Source organism: Brachycentrus maculatus, unplaced genomic scaffold (genome assembly GCF_059751285.1).
Source record: "Brachycentrus maculatus isolate JH-2025_06_01 unplaced genomic scaffold, ASM5975128v1 h1tg000121l, whole genome shotgun sequence".
Taxonomy (NCBI): Eukaryota; Metazoa; Arthropoda; class Insecta; order Trichoptera; family Brachycentridae; genus Brachycentrus; species Brachycentrus maculatus.
Window position 1 is genome coordinate 1039260 of NW_028280874.1, and position 18165 is coordinate 1057424.

At 37.7% G+C, this 18165-nt stretch overlaps 1 protein-coding gene across 6 annotated transcripts in view; it reads right to left on the minus strand.

Annotated features, from left to right (window-relative positions):
* Window positions 1-16726, minus strand: part of NetA (Netrin-A) — a 335944-nt gene extending 319218 nt beyond the window's left edge. The window contains exons 1-2 of one of the 6 annotated variants that reach the window (XM_088259914.1): window positions 16580-16726; window positions 14728-16120 (exon numbers count right to left, since the gene is read on the minus strand). In XM_088259914.1, coding sequence (XP_088116040.1) covers window positions 14728-15814 — 1087 coding nt within the window. In that variant the 5' untranslated portion in view covers window positions 15815-16120; window positions 16580-16726. Of the gene's footprint in view, window positions 1-14727 lie in introns of all 6 variants that reach the window. The other 5 variants (XM_088259912.1, XM_088259910.1, XM_088259911.1 and 2 more) reach the window with 5 other exon arrangements.
* Window positions 16727-18165: the final 1439 nt, after the last annotated feature.

Consider the following 18165-nt stretch of genomic DNA (forward strand, 5'->3'; position numbering starts at 1 on the left):
TTCTATGCTAACAATCTTTGCCTCTTCCACATTAATGGATCTACTTATACATACCCGCCGATTTGTTATGGTTGATAGACGTTTCACGTTTCGATCGGCTACAACTGCTGTGAGTAAAGTGATCATTTTACCCATAGCAGCAAGCCTTCGCTGTTGCGGAAGCGATGGCGTGGAATGCTCTTCCACTAAAAGTTAAAAACAGTGAGAGTGAGATGATCTTTGAAAAAAACAAAAAACGTATTTGTTCGCTTAGTCATTAGTACAAACTCCTTTTCCCGAATTTTAAGAAAATGGGGCTTCATAAATTATCTTAAATTATTTTTATTATTTGTACGTCGTAAGTAAATTATGCAGAGATTTCCAGTTATACAATATTAGCAGTTGTATTGCCGAGTCCAATTTACATCGAAACAGGATAACTTTTTTAATTTCCAACTCGGAAAATCGCAGAGATTACTCCAATATTAAATAATAAAAGAAAAATGATTTTAAAACGTAGGAGTTTAAATATTGCGGCAATTTATTCAGAAAGTTCGCAACGCGCGGGTGAAGAAATTATGCTGATATCAAAATTGGATAAGGGTACAGAGTTTGTCTAGGAAAATTGGTAAATCCCAGTGGTTCTCAGACGGTGGGTCGGAGTGTAGATTATGTTTTTTTTTTTTCCTTGTTGTGTCACTTAATATCCCTTGTTTATTATCTACCAAGGTGATATGTTGGGTATGTTTTTAGTGTAAGTGTGTGCTCCTACGTGTTTTGTGCTTTGAGTACCTAAATTAGCTGTGGCATGGACTATTTATTCTTTCTGACATTTGTCTTACGGCTAAGGGAACCATGCGAAACCTTAGCTAGGGGGATTATGGTTACATATTACCTACCCACAGGCCCAGTGTGGGCTACCACCTCACGTGGTCTTCAGACCCACAAAACAAACATCATAGTGATGAGACATCGTGACTAAATTATTTTAAAATTTGCATAGATTTTTTTTAGACAATTCGTCAGCAGTTCTCGTCTGAACTTCGGGATGCGGACCTGATTGGGACGATGTAAGAAGAGCCTGGAGGCAATTTGCAGACTCCATATGCTCAACATGGGAAGCGCATACGGCTAATTTATTTTTTTTTATCATTTCCAATGTTTAAAAAAATTGTACGTGAAATATTTTTAATTTTCAACCATTGCTTTTTTCTAAGACGAATACAAGTACAATATATATTTTTTTAAATAACAACAAACTGAAGAAAAGTATTAAAGTCTGGGTATTTACACGGCTTACGACCTGTCATAGACTGGTTAAGTGATCACTTTATAAGCGTGCACAACTTCATTGACAACCACACTACTCAATTTTTTTCAAGCATATATCATTAATCTCATGACGCTGTATATATGAGTTCACAAAAGCCAAAAGCAGAGACCCTTTTTGGCCCTGTAAATACCCAGGCTTGCAGATTATTTTTCATCTATGTTGAGATGTCAAAAAAAAATTTTAAAAATAACAAATGAATAAATAAAAATCATATAAAAAATAAGTGTAGGAAACCCAGATTGGTAACCAAGTATTTAAAATCACTCAAAATGTTGTATAAATCGTGATTTAAAAATTATACACCTTCCCATAAAATAAAATAACAATGGAATAAGAATTTAATATAATAGTCTTCTCTTCCCTATCTGCACCAAATGGTGCATAGGGCACCAAATGAGATAGATGCAGAGTTAATTATAAAGAGGTAAAATCTTAACAAGATATGTGAGTACGGGTACCTATATGTATGTATCTTTATTTATATTTAAACAGAGCATAAAATTTTCGACTTACCAGAAAAGGATCATGAATAATATATATTTATTAAGTACCATATAACCGTGTGAATATGATGATAAAAAAAATAAGTGAAACACCTGCTCGTCTGGAAAACGCTGCCAAATTAACCGGTGAAAATTTATTATCAGAATGTTTCAACCGAAATATACCAAAGAAATCATTTATTTTCCGGTTATTTTACGACTGAGAGTCATAAAACAAAGTAAAGCACCGCAGTATTAAATTCGGCTCGCAGACGTGTTCAAGAAAGCTTTGCGCGTAACCAAAAAATTAAGGCACGAGCGCAAACAACATATTCCATTCAGATTGCGAAACGGCGTATTTTTAACCCTTATCCAGACGTGCTCATTTATTAATGCTGACTTGGGCAAAATGCGTCCATTGGACTCATTTTGTATAAAATAACGTTTTTATTTTGTATCGTCATTATTGTAACTATTATTGTAACATTATTTTATTTTGTATCGTCATTATTCAATAAATGTTGCAAAAACCCATGTGTTGTGCAACAGCTCATGCCTAGATACCCAACAACCCTTGATGTTGAGTAACCAGCGCATCGAAAGGGTCGAGAGTTTCAAGTACTTGGGAGTGTACGCGACTGAAAATGGCAGCCTTCAAAAGGAACTGGGAGTGCGATTAGGACTCGCAGGGTCCGCATTTAACAGTATGAAGGCTGTCTGGAGATCGGATTTATACTCGGTGAAGACCAAATGCCGCCTATACAATGCCTGCATTGCTCCTGTTCTCTTATACGGCTGTGAAACATGGCACCTTACAAGGGCCCAGAGCAGCCGTGTACTAAGCTTTGAGAACAGGTGTCTGCGGAGAATTTTAGGCGTGCGGTGGTTTGACTTTGTGAGGAATGAAGAGATAAGGCGTAGGACGCAGCAAATCTTGGTCACAACTGTCGTCAAGAAAAGGCGATTCAGTTGGCTTGGCCATGTACTCCGCATGCCTCCTGAGAGCCTTAATCAAGCTTGCCTCTTTTACAAGGCATCAGGTTCGCGCCGCCCAGGACGACCACTGCTGACAATTCGTCGGCAGTTCTCGTCAGAACTTCGGGACGCGGATCTGACTTGGGAGGATGCAAGGGAGCTGGCAGCCGACAGAAAAGCCTGGAGACAGTTTGTGGACTCCATATGCTCCACCTAGGGAGCGGATATGGTTTATTATTATTATTATTATTGTAACTATTTTTTGTCAATGTAATGTAATGTTTATTATTGTTAATATAACTATTGTTTCATATAATTTTTTTTATATGTAAGCTGTACAATTCCCGAATAAATAAAATAAAATAAATTAATTAAATCTTTATCAAATTATACATACTCGCCGATTGTTTCGACTTCTAACCTGACTCCTTTCAAGTATTTGGCATACTTGATCGTGCCAAGTTTTTCTCGGTCTTCCTCTGCTCATTTTTCCAATTATATTCGCATCATAAATTTGTTTTACCGTTCTTTCCTCACTCATTCATTCTACATGTCCAAACCATTTCAACACATTTTTCGTAATTTCATCGATAATGAAAAATCGGCGGGTATGTATGAGGAGATGTATGAACGTGGAAGAGGCGAAGAATCTTTGCCAGGACAGAGTGTTGTGGCGTTCTATTCTCTCTGCCTACCCCTGCGGGGTTGCGGCGTGATGGTTAGTTAGTATTTTTATATCAAATTATGGGCATATGACTAATTAACTTTTTCATATTTTTTTTAATATACATAGTTACAAAAAACAGTTCATTCATTTGCTAGACATTTCTACTTTTAACATATCGTAGTCATACAGGAGAAAGTGACCAAGTGCATTGTTTTACAAAAACGTGATCATTGACTATTTGATATCTTACTAGCTTAATATTGCCCTGAAAAAATCCCAAAGGATTTTAAACTTGAAAGGATAATATGATGACCTGTTAAAAATTACTAACTGCATTGATGTTTATTTTCTTGCCAAGCAAAACTGACTTAAATGGCCCTCCTGAACATTTTACGTTTTGGTAGTTGGTCACTTTCTCCTGTACGACTACGATATCTTAATACTAGTTACGCTGTTCCTCTCCAAAAAAGAGTCCAAGTTCTTATGCTTAGAGACGGACTTACACTCCTTGTTTTTTATTTATAATTACTTATAAATTATGGAATAGTTTTTTTTTCTTTGTATTGTTTATTTTGTGTATGTTTATTTTCGATTAATTTGTATAAAATGTGTGCAAATAATTATTTTAAACTTGAAATATTTGGTTCTCAAGTTCTGTTGGAATTACTTGGTATTGCTATTTTAAAATTGTTTTGGAATCTCAAAGACGAACTTTTCCTTAGATTCAAATATTTATCACCCTTTAATCGTTAAAGAATTATCGTTTTTTGAAAATGGTTTCCACATTAGGGCTTGGAATGTTGAAAATAATAAATTTGTTGGATTTTTTTAAAAATGATTTTATGATTGTTCAAAGCATTGTTGTATGTCTCTCCTCATACAACAATGCCATACTGAAACAACATACTTAACAAAGTCTAGTAGGTGACCTATATCACTAGACTATCCCTCCTGTTCCCAACACAGATTCAAATAAAAACATATTTAATTAGCTAGAAGAAACAAAAATCCACTAAATTATCTTTAAACCTTGTACATAATAAGCAAGGTAAATAATAAATGCAATTCCCGTCTAAAAAAAAGTGACCTATCTGGGGAATATGCTTGTAAGAGAGTAGTACGAGCTATTGCACCTAATCAAAAGAGGCAAAGTCGACAAGTGTGGGAAGAAGGCAGATCTCCTGGCTCCGAAATATACGAGATTGTACGGAGATCAGAACCTTTGAGGCGCTGTTTCGAGCTGCTTAAGACAAGGACAATTACTTTTAAGCAATATTCGACATTGGGGAGACCTGACATGATAGAAGAGCAAAGTATTTCCATGCTTCACTGATGAGCAGAGAGACGATAAAATGGCATTGTTTAGAAATTAGATCCTTAAGCATCAGAGGCAAATGAGTCCGTCAGACACACTTTATTCTGATTAATTTTTAGAACAATATAAAACAAATTCGGTCTTTCGTATGCCAGTCTTTACATACATTATCTTCAAAGAGGAGAAAAATGTTAGTTACAGGTTTTTTTTATTTAAAAAAACAACCGTTGGTTAAAATTCGGATGCTCTTTTTAAAGACATATTCTGAAATAATTGTTTTTTATATCTTAAATATAATAAATATTTACTATGGAAATGTGTTCTTCCTGTTTTTTCTTTTCCATTTAATCAGACTGAGCTACAGCAACGCATGACCAGACAGAGTTAATACCATACCAACATTAAATGATGTGTTGAAATCGTGTATAAGTTTACTTTATATTAAAAATTATATTTGATTCATAGACCACACAAGTTATAAAGAATCAACTGTCGAGGGAAGATAGCAAGATGGACGATAATTCACCGAGACAGTTGTGTAGTGTATACTAGAACACATACAGAAAAGTGCTAGATTTACTAATAAATAGTTTTAATAGTCTGCGAGAACAATTCTAGCTTTGTGTTCAGTCATTTGTTTTCGTTATAGCACATCGCTGTTCCGTTCACACAACATGTAACACCCACTGATTTACGATTCACACCTGGATTTAATTGCTAATGAGGACAACTTATTGTTTAGATTGCAGACGGGGCGAACAATGAATATTTATGTTTTTATGCTGACATAATGCCGTTCCAATTACAGCTGATACAGAGATAGTGCCTAGTTCTCGGTACATAATATATAGCGCACAGCTCATCCGTTTGTGGGGAAACCTGCGTGGGTCTTCTCAAAAAATGGCGATGGGATAATATCACAATGTAAATATCCTCCAACTAAACTGTTCTCAATAAAGATGAAGTCTAGTCTATGAAAGTTTGCCTATTTACACAGCTTACAACCTTTCAAAGACAAGTTTATATACGTGTAACATTTACTAGAAATGAATACTCCAAGGAGCATATCTTGCGAGAGAAACACTAGAATAAGAGAACTATGCGAGATCCAACACGTCGTTCGTTGTGTAAGACAACGAAGAAGATTTGAGGATAATGGAACCATCCAGATCCCCCCCCCCCCCCACATCGCATTGCATGGCCAACCCCATAGTCGACGACTCCCGTGCAGACCACCAAAGAGATGGGTCGATTGCTGGGAATCGACATCGCAGGAGGCTAATCCTTCTTAAAAACAGGCCACAAGGCCTACATCAATAAATACAAGAAGAAGAAGAAGAAGAACATTTACTATTCTAGACATGGTTGACAACCACACTACTAAATACTCAGACTTCACAACATTTTGGACTTGTCCATATCCTTGTTCACAAATCTGGGTTTCCCACTTAAAGAGTTATTTTCATATTATTTTTTGAATTCCTGTAATTGGAGATAATCCAGATTTTGTGAACAAGTATTTGGACACACTCAAAATGTTGTAAATACGAGAATCCACTAAAAATTAAGTATCTAAAGGATTCCGAACTAATTTTAAGTAAAGAGTTAGGACTATAAACATTTTTAAATGAAATGAAGCAAACTATCAATAAAAACTGAACAAATACCGACAAGCTCTTTTTCGACTTTATAAGTTTTGTTTTTAAGTATTAAACCCTTAGGTTAAGGAACGGATATAGTTCTAGGTTCTTAGAATCAGTATCGATTGGCGCATATCCAACTGTTCTCTTTACTGAGTGTACCTCAAAGCTAAAACCGAACACAATGTAATAACAGACAAGCGAATTAGAATACAGGGACAATCAGTTATCATATCAAAGAATGGATAATCGCGACTGATGTGGTGACAATTACCTGCACAATATGAGTTTAGTAATTAAATTAGGGATAATCACGTTTTACACTGATGTTCCTTTGTCAATTCAAGGAGTTACAACCGCCTTTTCATCACGATTATTATTTTTTAACAATATACATATTTGAATAATACAAAATAGTTAATATATTATTACATTAAAACCAATATTTTTAGCTTTTCCGCTTTATTTAAATAAAGTGAAAAAAATATTGGTTTTAATCTAATAATATATTAAAAATGCAATTCCATCACGAAGTGTCAGTGGATAATATAAATCTATTACAAAATAGTTGGTAAATATACAATACATTTCAAATATAACGTTTCTACCTCTCTAATAAAGTAGATTCTTGTGTTTAGAGAGGGAGTTCGTTATACTATTTTTTTTCATAAGCAAAGTAAATTAAACAGAGAAAATTAAAATTAAAATTAAAAATAAACATAGTAAATTAAAAAAATATATTATTTGGTATGGAGTCTAGGTACGGGTGAGTCTTAAATATTTTTATTTTATTTTAGTGTCCGCCTCCGTACGCTCGGCTACCGTTCTGGAGGTCCCGGGTTCGATTCCCAAGGGGGGTAAAATAAATATAAGTGATTTTTTCACTCTTATATTTATTCAATGGTGCATAGGGCACTGCATCATACAAACGCAGTGTTATCTTGATCGTTAACACACGAAGGAAAGGTGATCAGCCCTCCGTTTCAGGTACCAGACCAGGGTAATATTGAATAAATATTAGAGTGAAAAAAATCACTTATATTTATTAGACCCCCCTGTGGGAATCGAACCCGGGACCTCCAGAACGGTAGCCGAACGTGTTGACCATTACACTACGGAGGCGGAGAAAAATACTTACGTTTAATCTCTGTGTTCACATCACATCGCATCTCTTCGTGATTCTTCAACGTCGTGGATATACGTATCTTTTACAAAAAATGAATCACACAGTACGTTGTATTATGTTGTATGTATATTGTGTTGATCACGACCATTTTTTATAATACCACAACATATTCTGTAGTTCATCACACTTAGTTTGCGTGTTGTGTTTTTTTATCCGTTTATTTTTGTTAAAAGTTTGCATGTTTTTTTAGAGGAATAACCTAATGTCTAATAAAGACACTACTTTCAGAAGCTTATCTGCAGGTAGGATAATAAGGATAGGGAAAGTAAATGTGAAAAGTACGAGTACATCACAAACATCCAGATAGATTGAAAATAAATATTTCTTGAATTTACTTTGCGACGCCTATTTCGCAGTCGAGCGTCCTATCTTACCTATCGTCCAAGTGACTCAGCTACGGCTTATGCAACACAGCTTATCATATCCCTATTTAGGTTACAAATCTTATAGTGTATTTCTTCTTGTGAGTGGCTTTACTCTTTATGTTTAAAATGACTATAATTTAATGTAATTCATAAGTGAAAATTCTAGGCAAAAGGAGGGTGTCATATTGTTTTATGACCTTTTTTGGTAGTATAATGGTCAGCCCGCTTGGCTACTGTACTGAAGATCTGAGGTTCGATTCCCAAGGGGGGTTAAATAAATAAAAGTAATTTTTTCACTCTAATATTTATCTCTCACTCAATTTCCCGGGACTGGTTGGTACCCGAAGCGGAGGGCTGATCATTCCTCCATGTGCTATCGACCAAGATAACACTGCATTTATATGATGCCGTGCCTTATGCGCCATCGGGTGAAGATAAGGGTTTGAAGAAAAGGATTGTTTTAATAATTTGTTAGAATACATGTGTATTAGATTTAAGTTTTATACTGACATTTCTTGGTGGAACTGCATTTTATATAATAAAATAATAACTATGTAATTTTTTATGTTATGTTATGTTTCAGAGAATACTGGACTTCCCCATACTAATGAGCAGTAGAAGAGGTCCTCGACCAACATTTCCAGAATTAAATATACATATATTATTTAAATTCACATACAAAATCCGTTTCTTACATATAATTTTATCAAATCACGCCTAAAACCTTAACCATGACTTACATGTAATTATTATTATCATACACTACTTAAACTCATTCAATTTAAATTAATTTCATCAGAATATTATATAAAATGGTTTTAAACTCCTGCCTTTTTGTGTACATAACATAGAATTTTTTCTAGCCTCACACCAGTCTGATGATGTCGGTTACGACGAAACCCAGTTGCTGGTCAAATAAAATTCATGTGGAAAAAATTAAATAGTTATTATTTTATTAGATGTGAGAGTATTATTTTTTTGTAGTGCGCACCTACCCTTGGAATGAGGGATTATTGTTGCCGTAAGTAGAAACTAGGTAGGTAGGTAGTAAGTAGGTACCGGGGGTAGTAGCCAGGGGCTGTCATGTCTGCTTGCATAATAAATTAAGGGCGTATTAAAATGAGTAATAATTAATTAATCGACAAGGGGTGCGGAACACACCACTGGACTCTTCACGCAAGCCTGACGCTAAAACGAATACGATCATTATTAATTTTATTTTATACTAACTAACTTACCATTATACAGCTTCTCCGCAGGGTAGGCAGAGAGAAAAGAACACCACACTACTCTGTCTTTGCAAACGATTCTCGCCAGTTTCAGATGACCTGCCCTGACCAATTTCAAATATTTGACATACCTGATCATGCCAAGTTTTTCTCGATCTCCCTCTGCATTCGCTTCATAAATTTGTTTTACCGTTCATTCCTTACTAATTCGTGCCACATGTCCAAACCATTTCAAAACACCTTTCTAAATTTTATCGATAATAATTGAGTATTTCAATGTTTTAGAGTTTAATACATAAACCCTGATGATGACAAGGTTCTCGTCGAAACCGGTTGGATAAAGTGTACCAATAAAAAGCGGTTAAAACAAAGTTGTTTTATTCTATAAAGTTTATAAAATGTGCCACAAAGTATCTGCGAAAAACATTCAAGAAATAATATTTTTTTTAATTTTATCTGAGCCTTGCATTCTTTCCTTATTTCACCATTTGAGCATCCATCATACATCATTTAGCCGAACATTCTTCTAAGAGGTCACATTTCGACTGCATTCAATCAACTTTCATCTTTCTTATTTTATATTAGGTTATTTTCAATATTAAAGCCTTACAGCGATAGCTAAACTAGCAGTTAATAGAGGAGTCCTGGTACCAACCAACCCTTACGTATGGAAGTGAAGCATGGAGTAGCAAACGAATTGAAAATCATGTTTTCAAAAATTTCCCAGTATGTTAAATAATTCGGGAAGGATCTTACGTACATTTAAAAATAAGGGTCTCTGCATGCTCAAAAATAAGCTACTTAAATCAGCCATAGATGTTACCTCGACCTCACACATAAAGTGACGTATGAATAATAATAATTAAATTAATTTTTGTAAATCGAATGAGTGAAGAAAGTACAGTAAAATCAAATTATAAGGCGAATGTGGTTGTAATAGAAGCAGAGCAAAACCAAGGAAAACTTGCCATGATCAAGTATGGTATATCAAATACTTGGCGTAATCAGGTCAATCGTCGGAATAATCGGCGGGTATGTACGGTATGGTATGATGAGATTCATGAATGTGGAAGAGTCGATGGTTGATTGCAAAAACAGATTGGTGTGGCGTTCTATCCTCTCTGCCTACCCCTGGGATACTTCTAGAAAATTTGGTGATGGACTTACAATCTTGTATTTATTCAGATTGGCAGTGACAGGTATATTGAGAGCTTTTAAATGTAAATTCACAATAAAATCGGGATACAATTTTATATTGTTTCACATTTTCAATAAATTTCGCAACTTAGTTATAAAAAAATGCTTAGCAGATCTGTCAGGAAGCCTAGATGCTTCTGTATCAGATCTGGGCATGCGGTAGGACAGCTTTCAATCTGCCTACCCCTGCGAAAAGCGGCGAGATGGTTAGTGAGTTAATTGTTTTTTAATTGAATTTAAATGCAAAACAATTATAACAGTTGTATTATTATTCACGTCTGTTCGCTCTCACATCACGCGCCGCAGTCGAATCCAAAAAGGTGTTCATGGGGCTAATAAGTTAGTTCACAAGCCATGGCTGTCAGCGAGGACATTAACACTTTCAGGGCAGGGAGCAACTCGAGTCACGTACTGAGCGTAATACTACGTGTACATATATTGTAGTACTCGCCATATAGCGATGGTTGCACGGTAATACCCATTCCGAGAAAAATAATATACTCTACACACTCGTATACTAGAATGCAGGATCTCCAACATGTCATACCTTATCTTCATATTACAGTAAAAAAAATATGGATGTTGCATTTATTAAGCACAATAATAATAATAATAATAAATTTGGATACAACATTTTGAGTGTGTCCAAATACTTGTTCACAAATCTGGATTATCTCCAATTATAGGAGTTACTTTTCATATTATTTTTGGGCATCTCATCAAAGATGAAGAAGAATTTGGAAGTCTGGGCATTTACGGAGCTGACGACCGTCATAGGCTAGTTAAATCACTTTACACACTGTAACATTCACCAATTCTACCCATTATTGACAACCACACTACTGAAATTCTTGGAAGTTCTATATATATGAACCAATTTCGAAACGTTGTTCTTGAATCACTAGAACTTCACTAAATACTCTTACATCTATCGGTGAGATGATCTATGACGGTCGTCAGCCCCGCAAATGCCCAGACTTCCATATTCTTCTTCATATTTGATGAGATGTCAAAAAATAATATAAATTTGGATAATTTATGTAGCGTCATTTTCGTAAAATACTACCTCAAGGGCGCTTCACTGTAAATGAATTGGAGAAAATATTATGTTGGAAATGATTTGGCAAACAAATGTGTTTTTAGTACAATTATAAAAGGTTTATAGATCAATAAGTGGATTTTGATTACTTCTAGCTAAAAACACTTCTTTCCGCCTCCGTAGTGTAGTGGTTAACGTGTTTATAGATTTTGATATAAGGAAAGAAGGAGCAGAGGAAGACCGAGAAAAAACCTAGCACGATCAGGTATATCAAATACTTGAAGGTCAAAAGTCGAAATAATCAGCGGGGATATATGATGAGGAGATGCATGAATGTGGAAGAGGCGAAGAATGTTTGCAAATAAAGAGTGATGTGGCATTCTTTTCTCTCTACCTATCCCTGCGGGGAAGCAGCATGATGGTTTGTAAGTTGATTAGTTTAGATGAAGCAAAAAAAAATTTTCATTTTATTATTTCTTGTTTATCTGGCATAATTTATTGGTTTAATCAGCATCAGGGCTCAATGTGTTAACTTCAAGCTAAAACAAACTGAGTTTAAACGACCATTAAGTTCTCAGAGGTGGAACATGAACACGAATAGCCCGCAAAGAGATCATAACTCCGTCAGTCGAACCCGAGCAAGCAACAAGAATCTCTGAGCAAACCAGAGACTAGACCACGATCGCTGAACACATTAGGAGAAACGTCGGAACACACCAGGCTACACATGAACCGGTATTTAGAAAGAAAAAAACCTTCATTTTAAAGAGATGGCTATCAAGAGCCATAAATAGCTTAAAAGCTCTTGTTTTATGGTTTTTTGAATGTGCAACGAAAGCCTTTCGTTTTGTTAACCGAACCACACGCATGTATTCGAAACAAGCTTTCTTCTTTTGAGAATTTTCACATTACAGCGTCTTAAATGAGATCCCTTTGACCAGTGGTCGGCAAACTTACTAGCCAAATAGCCAAATATGCACATTAAAACAATTTAAAAAATATATTGAGTTCCAAATCTGGTTGCAATTCTTCATGGTCATCTTCTTCTTCAGACCCTCATCCGCACGTGAAAATGTATATGATACTGCATCACATAAATGTAGTATTATCTTGATCGTTAACACATGAAGCAAAGGTAATCGGCCCTAGGCTTCAGGTACCAGTCCAGGGTAATATTGAATAAATATTAAAGTTACAAAATTACTTATATTTATTTGACCTCGCCCTGGGAGTCGAACCCGGGATCTCCAGAACGGTAGCCGAGCATTACCTCTTATGCTGAACATTACACTACGGAGGAGCACAAAATTGTTTGCAATTCTAGTACAACTAAATTATAATTTCATAACCTTTATTAAATTACGGGTACACTCGGTAAAACTTGATTTCACACATAATAAGGATTTTATTCATTGATAAAATCATTTGAAAGTAAAGCATCCATAAAAACACTACTTATTGAGAATAATATCTTCTCTCATTAATTGATTCGGCAGTCGCTTTGTGGTAAAATCTATCCATTTTTAATTAATGTTTTACTTAGTAAATACCACTATTTCTTAAAATCAACTGTAATCATTTTCAAACGCCAAATGTGAAATAAAAAATTAAAATTAAATTAATAAATAAAAATAAGAAACAGCTTTTTTTCAGCCCCCTCTTCAACTTTCAACGTCCCATGTACCGAACTCTAAAATTTGGAATTAGCTTCACATACGGCGTTTGAAAATGATACGGAATGCATCGAAACACGTTCACAGTAGATTTTAAGAAATAGTGGTATTTACTAAGTAAAACATTAATTAAAAAGGGGAATAATATCCTTGGAGCTCCTTTGAAAGTTTGATCAGGTTTGTATGTCGTTTTTTTTAGCACGTTTCCAGGTTCTCGTCAATACGACGATTTTTCAGTTTGCTTTTAATAAGGTTTCACTTCAAAAGGATTGTTCACATGAATAATACGTCGAGTTGAAGAGCCTTCCCGCGGATATTTGTGCCGGAGCCGCACTTAAAAGATCAAAGAGTCGAGTGCGGCTCCCGAGCCACACTTTGGCGACCTATGCCTTAGACAAATGTGTGGAAAAACCGATGTTTGACAGAATTAAAAATGTAGAATTAGATGGAACCAGACACTGGATTATCCATCGCAAATGAGGGCACCAACGTCAGCCAAAATCCAAAATCTGTCATAATTACAACAGTACAAAAGAATGTCTAATAGTGCATATTCACATTTTTTCAAAAAATAATGCAATATGAATTTTCCATATTGGCCAGGATGGTGAACGTTATACAAGTGTGTGAAGATATCACTGAAGCCAACCAAACACCAGATCGTAAGCCCTGGGACACAGACACACAGATACACAGACTTCCTTCCATCTTCTTTCGTATAAAAACTATAGATGCATCGTCTCAAGGTAAGATACCTATATTATTATTGAAAAGATTAAGAAAGGATATTTGAGGTAGCTTGGACACGTGAAGCGAATGGATGACGAGAGAATGAATAAGAAATATATGTGGCAAATGTGAATAAGATAACAGAACGAGGACTTGGCACGACGAAAATGATCAGAACCTAATATCTGGCCGTGTTGAAAGTCTACGTCACCGGAAAACATGTATGGATGTTTAGAAAACTAGAAGTTTGTGTGTGTGGCGTTTCATCCTCTCTGCCTATCACTGTGGGAAACGGTGCGAAGTAGTAGTAGTGTCTTATTTTTGTGCACCTGATTTTCTGGATGAATTATTCAAACATCTATAAATTATACAAATCTTGCTACAAAATATCTAATAATTAATAATGTACATATAATTCATATTATAATAAATTTCGGTGAATACTCGGCAGACCACACACTAATTATCATAATCCGATTAATTATTCCGAGAAGAGTAGTCACACATCCAATTTCCTTTGTAATCAGTAATAGGTTGAATGAATGATTAATCGTCAAATGTGTTCTCGCCAAACGTAAACAAAGAAATACCGCCGCTGTCAAAGGAAAATACTTCCAGCAGAGTGTGTATTTAACACCTAGGTAAACGAATGCGGTATCTTATTATTTTCTGGGTAATTTCTTCTTTTTTCTGGCTTCATCCCAACTTATCATCTTTGTAGACTACTGGGGTCAGCTCTCCACGTCCTCAGTTTGTAGGTCCTTCTGTCATAGACAACGTCACCTAGGCCGTGCCTTCGAATCGTGTTATCTGCAGCATTTATGATTTTTTTTGTCTTCCTCTAGATATCTTTCGATTAAGATCCATTTCTGGGAAATTTGATAAGAGATACTGTAAGAAAGAGAAGAAGATTCCTACCTTTGCATTCGTGAGCGTCCCTCGACGTAGCTCTCCCCCAGGGCCGGTCGAAGTGGAAGGACTTGCAGCGCTCGCACTCCTTGCCCACCGTGTTGTGGCGGCAGTCGCAGGTCAGCCCGTCCTTGCCGTGGGAGCACTTGCTGGCGTGGCCGTTGCACTTGCACCGGCCGCCCACCGCGAAGTCCGACACCGCGTAGTGGTGGGACACGGTGGCCGTGGAGGCGGTGGACATGGCCTCCAGCGCGTTGAGCGAGTACCCGGCAGTGCCGTCCCGCAGGTCCAGCCCGTCGGCCGTCACCTCGTCCGAGAGGTCCACCTCGTCAGGCATGTGCAGGCGGTTGAACACGATCTTCACGTCGGTGGCCGTCACCCAGTCCTGCAGCACGGGGGAGTTGTCGAACTCGGAGGCGCTCGGCCGGCCCTCCAGCGTGCTGAACGCGATCCTGCCCCCGGTGCCCCCGCCTTCCGCCCCGTAGCGGTGCGAGTCGGTGCACCGGGCCTCCTGCTCGTTCGCCTTGGTGATGGTGGCCCGATTCAGCCTCCCGTACACCTTTTTGCACTGGCTGGAATAGAACTGGAACGGCTGCCAGGTTTTCCCGTAATCGATACTTTTGAATATGGCGATCGAGTCCGGTTTGGCGGAGCGAGGACAGAACTGCATGCTCACGTAGGTCAGCTCGTACTTCTTCCCGAGAGACAGCGTGAGGGTGACGTTGTCGGGAGGCGAGTCGACGGACGCGGGCGGCGGGAGCGGGTCCGAGCGCCAGCAGGTCACGTTGTTGGGGTTGTTCAGGTCGGTCAGGTAGGAGGCCGGGAACCGCTTCTTGGGCTGGGCGTCGTCGCAGATGTGGCAGGTCGGGGAGCGGTTGCTCTGGGAGGGGTCGCAGTAGCGGGCGGGGGCGTGCTGCCCGCAGGTGCTGGAGGCCGCGACGGGGGCGTTGAAGGCAGCGTTGATGAAGTCGGGTATGCAGCGCACGGCCTGCTCGTCCTCGTAGCACGGGTCCGAGGGGTGGGCGGCGAAGGTGCGCACGTAGTTCTCGCAGGACGCTACCGCCCACAGAGCGGCGGCCAGCACGAGGAGCCGCATGGCGGAGGGCGTTACGATCTCCGTTCAGTCGCTCCGGCCCGCGGTCATACTACGAGCCTCCGACGGCTGTGCGCGTCCTGGCGCGGGAGGGGCCGGCGCTAGCGAGGCTCGCGGGGTAATCGCTCGGGGCTTTCCTCCGGAGCGTCGAAGTATCGGATTTCGCGTAATCCCTCAGTCGGCGTCGGCAATTTCAAAGCCGGCTTTACGTCGACAGGTAACAAATTTACCGATTAGTCTTTTGTTCGGCAACTGGTCAGTTTTCAATAACGAGTTCGACAAAAATGTTTAACCGAGGGTAAACATAATCTAATTTTAAAAAATAATAAAATACATGAAGAAAAAGAGCGATTTTTGTAGTGACTGGTGAGCGAATTGCGTAACACAACGATTGAGATATTAAATAGATACGATTATCTATTGTACATATCCAGTAAAACAATATTTCAAAAAATAACTACTTAAAAAGCACTCGGAAGTAGCGAAATAATTGCACAACGAAATGAAATAATCATAAACGCCGCCGATCACAAAACACAAGAACATAAAATTCTAGAGAAAAAAAAATCATGCCATCCTGAAACATTCGAAGGAAGGTGAGATGCGGATGACCAGGTAGGTACAAGAAAACTTTGCAAAGTAAACAAGACTCTAAAACTCAAAACAAACTAAAAGTTGGACGATATTTTTTTTTGGAAAATAAAAAAAATTACGAGCACAATACAGCGAAATAATAATAATAGCAATAGCACAAGAATCGTTCGCCACCAGTCAACAGTTAAGTTGTCACTCGTACTCGGCAGACGCGGCGTCTGGTCGGGACTCGCGGGACGCTACTAACACACGCTGCCGGCACCGCGGTATCGGGGCAACTGTCTGGCGGGCGGCCGAGCCGGTCGGCCCGTGTGGCGGCCCTGCTCCTCCCCCCCACCCCCCCTCCCCGCGCTCCCGCGGGATGCTGCGCCGAGACGGGATAACGCAGTCCCGAGCGGCGAACCTTTTCCTACATTATTCCCGGTGCACTAGAATGTCACGCGTACCTATCCATATTTGCAAATAGAGAAAACATTTTTTTTTATTTCAAAGATGAAGAAGAATATGAAAGTCTGGGCATTTACGGGGCTGACGACCGTCATAGGCTGGTTTAAGTGATCACTTTACACACGTGTAACATTCACCAATTCTACCCATTATTGACAACCACACTACTCAAATTCTTGGAAGTTTGAAAAAAAAAAATAATAATAAAAAAATAATAATATGAAAATAACTCCTGTAATTAGAGATAGTCCAGATTTTGTGAACAAGTATTTGGACACACTCAAAATGTTGTGAAAACATTTTTTCATTAAGGCCCGATAAATAAATAAATAAATCGCGACCTAATTCTCTCTAAACCCAAGTAACATTTGATGTAAACGATTTTTTCCTAAAACAACGTTTTCACATTGAAAAAATAACCTTTTCTTTGAAATAATTATATGGTTTTGAAAATAAAACAGTTAATGAAAGATAAGAAGTTATATTTTTTTTATGTATATTCTAATAAACAAAAAAATATCTTATATAAGTATTTGTATTATCCATTCTTTAAAAAAAAATCAGGCGAGGAAAGACGTGCTACCTCTTCGGCGGTTGGCCGGCGAATGAGTTCTGTCTTTGCGAATATCCCCTCAAGGCCCGATATACGATAAATCGCAACTTAATTTTCTTTATAAACCCTTATCCGCACCCCAATGGTGCATAGGACACTGCTTCATATAAACGCAGTGTTATCTCGATCGTTTACACACGAAGGAAAGGTGATCAGCCCTCCGTTTCAGAAACCAGTCTAAGGTAATATTGAATAAATATTACAGTGAAAAAATCACTTATATATATATTTGACCCCCCCTGGGAATCGAACCCGGGACCTTCAGAACGGTAGCCGAGCGTGCTGACCATTACACTACGGAGGCGGACAAAAATTTTCTATAAGACCTCTTAAACGATAAATCGAACTTAATTTATTAATTCTTAATTGTTTTAAAGTTAATTATTATAAACATCTCGCCTCTTCCGCATTCATGCATCTCCTTATACATACTTACCGATTTTCCGAGGGATTAGCGTCCTGCGACGATCAATCCATTATTTAATTATAAAATAAAAATTAAATTCAATTACGTTAAATGTTACCTGAATTTAAAGATATTTAAGTTGCCATTTATCGTAAATTGGTTCTGAAATAAACATTTATATGACAAAATACCTTAATTTTTTGACACCAATGAGAATCAATCCTGAAACCTAATGTGCGAAGCCAAACTATTTTTACTTTAAACAACCTATGATGTATAAAAAACTCTCCGTTC